This window comes from Hakea prostrata, chromosome 7 (genome assembly GCF_041222555.1).
Source record: "Hakea prostrata isolate BN-2017 chromosome 7, UWA_Hpros_2, whole genome shotgun sequence".
Taxonomy (NCBI): Eukaryota; Viridiplantae; Streptophyta; class Magnoliopsida; order Proteales; family Proteaceae; genus Hakea; species Hakea prostrata.
Window position 1 is genome coordinate 61,750,528 of NC_142606.1, and position 10,349 is coordinate 61,760,876.

The following is a 10,349-nucleotide window of genomic DNA, read 5'->3' on the forward strand; positions in this document are numbered from 1 at the left end:
ATGTGTGCAGGCGCTGATGGGTCTTGTGTAAAAGATGTAAAGAAAAGTCTTGACACTTTTTAGCCTTAAATGACCATCCAAGATGGTGGTCAAGTGGTTTCAAGTTCACTTCCAACTGGTTTGATAGTCCTTATGTCTCAAATTCAAATCCTCTATACTCCTTTATTTCTTGCATTGGGCACTTGCAACTTATTTGGATAATTAAATAGTATTCATTAGTCAATGTTAAGGGGTGTATAAAATCGAACTGTATTTTTAAGTTTTTCAAATTACAATTGCATACCTTTAAAAGCACCTCTTTTTTCCTAGAAACCCACTTCCCAAAAAAAAAAAAAAAAGAAATAAAACCCAAGAAAACATTACTTCACAAAATGCCACCAACTTTCTGACATAGACAAGAAAACTAGAGGTTTGGTTCTAAACCCTAGCCCTAGCCCTTCTTCTTACTTTCATGGTCTCTGCCATTCCAATTAACCTATTCCATCTTCTCATGCGCCCAAAAAACTCGTAATTCACTTGAAAGACAGAGGCTAATGGCACTACCACAAACCTCAATAGCACATCCAACAAATACGAAGAATTCATGAAATACCAACTTTCTGACATAAACCAGAAAACCAGAGCTTTGGTTCTAAACCCTAGCCCTAGCCACTTTTCTTACTGTCATGGTCTTTGGAAATGTGATTAACCAATTCCATTTTCTCTAGCGCCCAAAAAATCTATATTTACTTGAAAGACAAAAGGGAGGGCCTATCAAGGCTAATGGCACTAGCATGAACCCATGGTTCCTCGTGTCGGTAATATTTCGACCTGTCGCTGGGGGGCGACACGACACCCCCCAGCGACACCAGATTTTACAAAATATCGCAATATATCGTTAAAAGTTCGATATATCGCGATAAATTCTGAAAATATCGAGATATTTTAAATTTTAAATTTAAAATTTTAAAATTTTCACATTAACTACTCTCTCTCCTTATTAAATTATCTTTGCTGGGATTCTTTTTTTTAATTGCTGGGATTCTTTTTTTTATTTCCTTTCTCTCATTTAAAATTCCTTTATGGTTTTCTTGCATTAACTATTCTCTCATTTAACTTTTCAATATTTCTTTCCTTTCTCTTTCTCTGCGGAAAGAAGCTGCTGGAAACCATGGCAGACAGAGCTCTCTCATCGTTGCGATCTCTGATGACTGGTCTCTCTCGGTCTCTCCCACTACAGATCTCTCTGGACGCTCTCATGAGTCACGACTCTCTCCGGTTCTCTTTTCTCTGATCTCTCTTCTCTCTCGGTCTCTCCCACAGTCCCACTGCAGATCTCTCTCTACAGCGCTCTTGGACTCTCCTCCACTGCAGATTTCATGATTTTCATCATCGATTTTGTTTGAGTTTTTCTCAAAAAATCGATCGAAATATCGCTTATATCGCTTGTGTCGCCGGGCACCGACACGGCGACACCCGGCGACATTTGGGACCTTGCATGAACCTCAATAGCACAACCAATAAATAAAAAGAATTCATGAAATTGACCTCAACAACTTTCTTTTTACTTTTCTTGGATTCTAACTTGATTAAAAGAAGATACCTATTACCAGTGAAATGTATCAATGAAAGGAATTTTGGCTAGAAGCCCCACTGAAGATCATATTTTTTTTACCAAAACCCTAACCTCCAAGGGCATTAAGGATCTTGCCTTGCCTCTTAAGAGTATAAATCACATCTATGGTGGTCAAGATCTTCCTGCAAGCTTGTTTTGTGTTAGTAACAGCATCACTAATAACATTCTCAAGAAAGATCTTGAGAACTTCTTACCCAAAAAAAAAAAAAATCTTGAGAACTCCCCGAGTCTCTTCATGGATCAAACCACAGATAGAGATCCCAAATCCTGAACTAGTTTGTTCCCTTTATCAAGAAACAACAATCTGAGGAAGCACTTGTCGGTTTCTTTGCCATTATGATATTGAGATAGGGAACTTTGTAGTTCTCTTTCTCCATAAATACTCCATGACAATTGAGACATATAAGGGGGCTTGGGTCAATAGAGGTGAGGTCGGTTATGATTCTTAGATTCACAAAATAGGGTATCTTCGTTGGTTAGATTTTGGATTTAATTTTGTAAATTCGGTTGTTATTAGGGTGGTCTTTCGTAAAATTTGAAACTTCATTTAACTGGATCAATTTAATTACTATGTTATGCCCCCTTTTTTTATTATCGTTGGATCGATTATTGACAAATGCCATAGTCTTACATGAACAAAAATCCCAGTAGTGAAGTCCTACCATATACATTAAATTATATATAGAAGGTTATATATCTTGTAGCTAATTTTTCTAGGTGTCGTTGCTCCTAGAGAATCCTTTGACATTCTTTTTGAATATCAGAAGTTGAGAAAAATAAATTCATAACAAAGCTCATAATAAAAATGTAAAAAAAAAAAACTGAAAAATTAATCTCAATCCTGGAATAAGAATTTATAAAAAAGTGAGAAAAAAAATATATTGTTTCTGCTCAAGTTTCAAAGTTCACTTTGTTTGGTTTACTAGAGTGGAAAAATGAGTAAAATTGTTTTCTTGAATTAAAGATTTTTTTTTGCTAATATGTCATTTAACTTTTCTCACCCCTTGTTTAAGAAAATACTCATCACATTAGATGGGACTTTATAAACTTGTTGGACCCACATAATCCATTTTTTCCCCCCACTTTTACTTCCTTTCCTATTCCCCACCCTATTACCAGTGTGTCTCACCTTTCTTCTTTCCTGCCCTTTTTTTTATGACAAACTTACGGTTAGTTATTATTAAAATAGGATGGAGACTTCTTAATAATAATAATTTGTTTTACGGGTGAGACCTCTTCATAGAGCATAAACTAGTGTTGGGGTCCCCTTAGTGCAATAAATTACGTCTGAGTCTCAAAGCAATTAACACCATTTACCTACATTTAAGTTTTTTCAAATTTCAAATTTGGAAGGACAAAAATACCCCTCAAGTTGTTTAATACATATGATATGACTAATAACACCCTAAATACCTTATTGATTATTGTAATCAACAATACAATCCCTTCACCCTATTGTTTAATACATATGATATAAGTAACAAAACCTTATATTTGAAAATCCAAATCACACTGGACTCCTCCACAATGCCCTCCGTTTTTGCCCCATCGTTCTCAACCCTTGATCACTACAACAACCAAAACCAGTTGAAGACCGTTGCTACAAAAAATTTTTGGAATAAAGGCGCGTAGTATTATATTAGTAGATAAAAGAAATTACAGATTACATATGGTAGTAGATATGGCCCCACCTGTCTGAGTGGACAATGTTACTTAGACGGTTTAGCAAGTTAGTTACATTCATAGATTGCACGAAAATTGTGCCAATATTGCACGACTGTCACCCAAATTCATGATATACAAGTATGCAGACTTAGTAACATCAAGGGCTCTCAACACTGCCCTCAAAACAGATTCTTGCTCAATGGAACCCACCATCTGTTTCATGAAACTCTTGCAACTTCTCCCACCTATTATTCTTAACTTCATGAATTTTCTTTTTCTCGAGCCAATCGTCCTTCCTTACGCGTATGAGAGGAAAATAGATGGATGGTTCCGGCATTTGAAGAAAGAAAATGGGTGGATGGATTCCTCCCTTCATCCATCTATATAGTTGATAACCATAGGATAGTGGGAGTATTTTAGTCATATCATGTGTATTAAAGAATCTTAGGAGTATTTTGGTCCCTCCATATTTGAATTTTGAAAAGATTTAACGGAAAAAGACGATGTTAGTTGCTTAGGGACCCTGACATAATTAATTGCACTAAGGGGACCCAACATTAGTTTATAATGAACTAAGAACACTCACGCCTAAAAAAAACTCTAATAACAATGGTGACCTTTGGTTTAAAGTCCTCAGAAAAAGGAGGTCGGATTTTGTAATCCATGATTGCAATTATGGGAAATGAGTGATTGAATTCTAGAACCTCAGAGTGGGAATGAATATGAGCTTCTAGCACTTGAATTGCGATCCATTACCTTGACCCTCTCCTAATGTTTTTTCACCATACATTCAACAGAGAAACTTACACTTAGATCAATAATAAGGTGGATTCCTCCCTACATATATGGTGGAAATTGGTCAAGAGAGGATTGCCTCTACAATCTACACTCGCGTGTGGAGGAATCGGACTCCTAGTAAGACTAGTTGGTCACTCACATTTTTTTGGCTTTTACTCAAATTGAACCATGTATTTTAAGTTAATTTACATGGACCAATCGAACCGGACCAAAAATCCGCACCCAATGTGGCCCAACCGGAGTTGCAACTTTTATATTCTCTCTTTCACATCTTTAGTGACTCATATCCACATACTCCACCTACTCCTAGCCGAATAATTTTGACTTTTAACAATGAGCGTTTTCTGGTTTCTGACTGAGTGTGATTTTATAAACAAACAAAAAATGCAATTGGGTCCTCACCCACTGAGTGATGATGCAATCGATTTATCATACCAGTGAATAATCAGGAGACAAATACCAGACTAAGCCCTCTGGTTCTCTTGAAAACCTGTGATGATTCTTCAAAGATCAATTCCTATTACTTCCTATTGTTCTTCTCAGTCTCTCTGATCAGATTTACTTAACCTGTTCAGTTCATTGATGAGGAAGTAAGACTCTACTCAGTCAAATTTGATGAGCCCAGTTGGTTGAAGGAGAGAAACAGAGAAGTTTGATTTGACACAGGAGGAAACTCAATTCCTTTTAGATGATTTTCCTTTGAGTTTTACAGAGAACAGTCCATAAAAAAGAAAAAGGAACCAGATGGCTGTGGAAGGTGAAATATAGGTTTTGGAGCTTGAATTGTAAACCAGTTGGGATTCCAAGGATTGGTGAATGGAGTCTGTGGGTTGCTGCTTTTGTTTTACTCCAAAGAAATTGGCTAAGAAGGAAAAGAATAGTGGAGTTATTGAGCTTGATCAAGACAGGAGAGACTGGGAAAAGAATGACGAAATTCTATCAGATATGAGTACATTTTCCCTGAGGGAACAACAAAAGAAGCTTAAGAAGGCCTTGGAAGAAGAAGAAAAAGTTGCCCAAGAGGCAGAGAAGGTGGTGGAGTGGGTGAAGCAAGCATCAGCAAGGATCGATATTTCTGTAGTTGAAGATGTTCTAAGTGATAATGAAAAATCTAAGTAGCATATTGCAGTTGACCACTGTATGTAGAGCCAGATTCAAGTCCAATATAGTTTTTGTTGCAGCTCAACTATCAACCAGGTATACAAACAAGTTGTTCCTTCAATACCATCTAATATTTTCTGTTTTCTTGGTTTGCTTCAATGTTCTTTTTTCATTTCATAAAAAATAAAGCTAGCAGAAATGATGCATCTTGTTCATATTGATTAGTATCAGATATGATTTTATCACAAGAAAATAAAGTAAATCCAAGTATTTGGTGGCTGAAACTGGATAAGTCGAAGCACTAGATGCTTGAATTTATAAACAATGGAAGAAATTGCAATAAATAGTGAATAACTGTTTATCAATGTCCAAGAAGGCCAAAACCCCTTCAAAAATTTGCAATTTAGATGGATGATACAACAATCTCAACCCCCCCCCCCCCCCCCCCTTTTGTCCTCTTATGAAGAGAAACAATCAGAGATGCAGGGTAATCCCTGACTCCACTTATAATTCTCCAATTTAATAGATTCTGAGTTTCGTATAGCTAACCATGAAACATGCAAAACTTAAAAGATTTTCTTCTGAAGAAACTAATTCCCAAAAGAGATTCTCTCTGGATTGAACTTTCTGATGTTACAAATATGAGAGCTGAACACTCGAATCAATAGAAAGAAACTAAGGAAAGATTATTATCGCATTGAAAAACTACACTAATGATCTTTCATTCAGGCAATTCCAACCATTCAAGATTTATTCTGACCTCACATCTATTTCACTGTGATGAAGAATTGTAAGTGGTGAATCTGTCCATTGTCAAGTTCAGGTCAGTAAAACTCAGTTAATAATTTATCACTGGAAAAGTGAATGAACACTGAAGTTAATTGAGATGCAACAACTAATAAAAACTGTAAAGTGCAGGGGAAAAGATGAAAGAATTTGTACTCAGTGCTCTCAAACATTTGAGTGGATGTTTATATAACAAGATTTAGCTAATCGATGCCTCCCTCCTGTGGAAACTTGTTCTTTTCAGAAGATCTCCAAATCTTCTCATTAGTGCCCTCTTCTTCCTATGCCCATTTCTATCATGATCAAAATCATCAAGATGGTTCCCATCTAGATCATACAGATCTTCAGAGTTTATTGTTTCAGTTTCATCAGTGAATGATGAAGTTGCTCTGCGGTGATGGACAATTGGCACTGGTGAGTCCACATCGAAAATTGATCCCTTGAGTGTCTCATCTATTACAGAGCCTGCATCTGGTTCCTTGTATCCATTTGGAACTCTTAGATCCTCAAGATCAATGTGGAGAACTTTGGCTAGTTTCTTACCTTCTCTGTTCTCTTTGTTTTTGAACGCCTCCAGCTCCTTCCACTCTGCTCCCAAACCTGCTGGTTTTGGTGGCGATGCTGGTGACCCTGTTTCTGTTGTTGCATCTGATGATGACGATGCTGTTTCTGTTCCCGATGCTGTTGCTCTCGTTGAAAGCAACCTCTTCAACTCTTTGACGTTCTCAAGAGCTGCAGCTTCGTTAATCCTAAGGCGTTCATTTTCCCGGGTTAGGACCTGTAAAGTAATATCCTTCTCAGCAAGACTCTCCTTGAGTTGGTGATTCTCAACCTGGGCAATCCCTGCAGCTTCCTTTGCAGCATTCGCCTCCTTCAGAGCTTGTTTGAGTATATCTCGCAACTTAAATGCTTCTTCCCTTGACAGCCTAGTTGTTTTCTCCGCCTGTTTTATTGATTCTAACAATCTACTGTTTTCTTTTTTGGCATCACTGCATTCATCTTCAGCTCTTCTTATACAGCTAATAAACCCAAGCTCTTTTCCGTTCCAAGCATGGTTTGATTCCTCAGCCTCTAATTTCAGTTTCTCAGACTCATCTTTAAGTTGTTTGATTTCCTTTCTTGCTTCACTTAAGAGACCTGCATATTTCTCCTCTGTGCTCTTCACCATCAGGTTCAAGTGTTCAACCTCTTTCTTTGCACAATCTCTATCAGATTCAATTAAGAGGAGTTTCTCCTTCATCAAGTTGGCCTCCATTAAAACTTCTTTAAGTGTTAATGCTAAATCATCCATGGCCTTCTTGCTCTTCAATTCTGCATCTGTAGCAGACTCGATTTCAGCTTTTAACCCTTTCACCTCGTGGCTTAAAATTTCGACCTTTGACAATGCTTGTGCTTCTCCTCTTTGGGCATGGGCCAATTGATCATTTGCAGCTTGAAGCTCAAACTTAAGAACCCGTACAAGTTCTACGATGGATTGTGAATCCGAAGTTGGCATCTCACGGGAGCAATGAGATATTCCAGGATCTGTACTACTTTGCCCAGATGCCCTTTCCAAGTTTTCAATCTTCTCACTGAGATAAGCCACCTCTCGCCTAGCTTCTTCAAGAAAACTCCTGGTTTGATCAAGCTGCACTGTAAGGGATGTCAATGAATGAAACATCTCTGATTCTGATGCCTTTCTTTTCTCCATTTCAACCTCTAGTGCCTGAAGTTCTGTTTTAGTTTCAGATAAGCAATTTAGCAGGTGAGACTCCGAATCTTTTACATCAGAAAGCTCCTTTTTCAGCTTCTTTATTGAGGCCTCTTTCTCCTCGAACTCTTCAGCTAGGTGTTTCACCTTTACCACTTCAATTCTCATGGCTTCTTTATCTTCTTCTTTCCTAACTAATTGCTCACTTGAATTAGCCAGTGATTCTTTAACAGAGCTTAGCTCTGTAGAGAGTTCTGATACCCTCTTGGACATTGCCTCAGCAACAATCCGAGAATCTTCGGCCATCTTAACAGCAGCGTGTTTTGCTTCCAAGGCTAATAAAAGTTCTTGACGGATGCAATCAATCTCTTCCCTGGCAGATTTCTGAACAGCCTCGAGCTCAAGCTGCCATGCTTGATCCCTCTTCTGCGCCGAGACAATGCTAGCTCGCTCCAATTCATTGACCTGAGTCTTCTCAATCTCCAAATACTGTTGTGGTCCTTTTTGAGCCAACAAGGCCTCACTCAGCCTGAAATTTGCCTCCTCAGCAACCCTCTTCATCTCTCTGAGCTCATCGAGAAGGCGATCTTTCTCGTCTTCCATTGCTGGAATCAATTGTTTCTTTGCCTCCTCCAGTTTCCCCCTTGAAGCGGGCCCAATTGCAGTTGCAACTTCACTAACAAGTCTGTACCTCAATTACAGAAATCCACCTTCATATTTTCCATCAAATATGTCATTGAAGATGCAACATCCACTAAATTAATCAAAAATGCAAATAAGATAGAAAATATTGAGAGAGAGAGAGAGAGAGGGCTTTACAAAGAAATGAAATTTGTCTTCGAAAAGTGTTAGAAAACCCTCCTACAGAATCACCAAATTAAAAAATTAAAAAAGAAAAAGAGAGAAAGAATGCAGAACCTTGTGAACAAAATCAACAAAAACAAAAACAGAAGCAGTCACAGCATGAAATGAAATCACAAGTTTTCAACTAACCTTTTCAGGGATCGAAATCTGATGGAGACATGAAGCCAAGAATCGAAAAACAATCCAAGAAACGAAAGGGACGAATCAGTACTTCGGTTTGAAAGGAACACATCTTATGTGGAAGCCCTACTTTTTCTCTGTTCAATTCTTCCACTCTTTCTTTGAAAATCACAAAATCAAGAGAGGAAAAGCAGAATAGGAATTTAGGCAGTAAGATAAAGAGACTCCCATGATTTGTGGAGAAAAATGAAATCCAAAACTCTCCATCTGTAAACACCTCACGTCTCTGTGGCTCTGCTGGAAATTCTCCGAATGAAGAGGGAAGATTGTAAAATAGGCATTCCACGTCCAATACACATTGTTCGACATCCTTATAACGGTTGAAATCCAAACACAAAAAAGACATTACCAAGAATGGAAAGATAGTAAATGGGTTCATCCCGGTTCTGGACTACTTTCCTCTTAACAGTTGCTGCCATGCTTTCATGGTGCTCTGGTGTGGAGTGAAAACTTGCTATAAATTGCAGCGGAAGTGTCTTTCTGAAGAACCCGAGCCTCAAATTTGGGCTTTTTTCGTTGCAGAACGATTGCTTTGAAAGTGCGTGAGGCATGAATTTTTCATAATGCAGAACGAATTCGAAAGGCATTGCAGCCTTGCAGGTGCAAGTGTGCAACTTCAGGCAGAGCTTCTTTGCACACTACCAAGAGATAGGAGACGCCACTAGGATTTATAAACGAAATGGACCAAAAAAACAAAGGGAAAGCCCATTTAGAGCTTGAGCCCAACTCACAAAAGCCCAGTTCTGAAAAAAATTAAGGCAAGTGGGACCTTCTCTTTTTAAAAATCTTCAATCCAAGCCCAGAAATGGCCCATCTTCTCAATTGTGGTTATATTGAAGCTTCTATTTAAAGCTCTTTTTGGTATCCATTCTCATTATTTATTATTTTAAAAAAAAAAAAAAGTACAAGAATTCATTATTGGTCAAGAATGAAAAATGATTTGGTGACTTTTATTGAAAATAAATTATGGAATGAAAAATAAGTTTGGTGTCAAATAAAAAGTTATTAAGAAATGAAAAAAGAGGGGAAAAGTATGGTTTTATAAAAAAAAGGATTCACTCTAAGATTAAGAAGATCAGAGGTTGGGTCATTACAGAGTATAATACCTTCCTCACAATCAAAACAACTAAAAGATATAATAGGGAGAATAGATTAATGGAGTAAGAGATTGAATACTAACCTTATAAAGAGAAATCAATGGAGGAATCTTAGATGGATCCTTGGGGATCTTCCTTGACTTGAGGAGGAAGCTCTCTGTGTATTGATTATTTTATCATCATCTTAACTATAAAATTTTAAGTAAACCTACACATAAATGAAGAAAATGAAATTCTCACCATAATCCATAATAGACCAAAAAAAATCTATTATGGATTTTAGAGGTTTTTCTATTATTTTAAATAATAAATAAAATTGATAATAGATGTCAAACAATTTAAGATAATGAAGAATTCTCATAATTGAGAATGATAATTGATACCAAAAAGCGCCTAAGGACAAAGTTTTGAAAAGAAAAAAAACGACCCATTTCCCCAAGTCAAATCACAATGCAACTAAAAAGGCTTAAACTGGAGGAGGAAACATGTTTAATAGTGGGGAGAGGATGGTCTACTATTGGAAGACTGGGAGATGGCTTTATGAGACGTCCTC

General features: G+C 37.4%; 2 protein-coding genes across 2 annotated transcripts; one reads left to right on the forward strand and one right to left on the reverse strand.

Annotated features, from left to right (window-relative positions):
• The first annotated feature begins 4,492 nt into the window (after positions 1 to 4,492).
• On the forward strand, positions 4,493 to 5,323 carry LOC149011592 (uncharacterized). The gene has a single exon (XM_089163814.1). It carries the CDS (start codon positions 4,895 to 4,897, stop codon positions 5,195 to 5,197), a length of 303 nt encoding a protein of 100 aa, XP_089019940.1. The 5' UTR covers positions 4,493 to 4,894; the 3' UTR covers positions 5,198 to 5,323.
• Positions 5,324 to 5,646: 323 nt separating this feature from the next.
• On the reverse strand, positions 5,647 to 9,324 carry LOC149011593 (Myosin heavy chain-related protein). Its single transcript, XM_089163815.1, has 3 exons — positions 8,649 to 9,324; positions 8,475 to 8,516; positions 5,647 to 8,365 (listed from the first exon to the last, which is right to left on the reverse strand). Exon 3 carries the CDS (start codon positions 8,256 to 8,258, stop codon positions 6,165 to 6,167), a length of 2,094 nt encoding a protein of 697 aa, XP_089019941.1. The 5' UTR covers positions 8,259 to 8,365; positions 8,475 to 8,516; positions 8,649 to 9,324; the 3' UTR covers positions 5,647 to 6,164.
• Between the last annotated feature and the right edge of the window lie 1,025 nt (positions 9,325 to 10,349).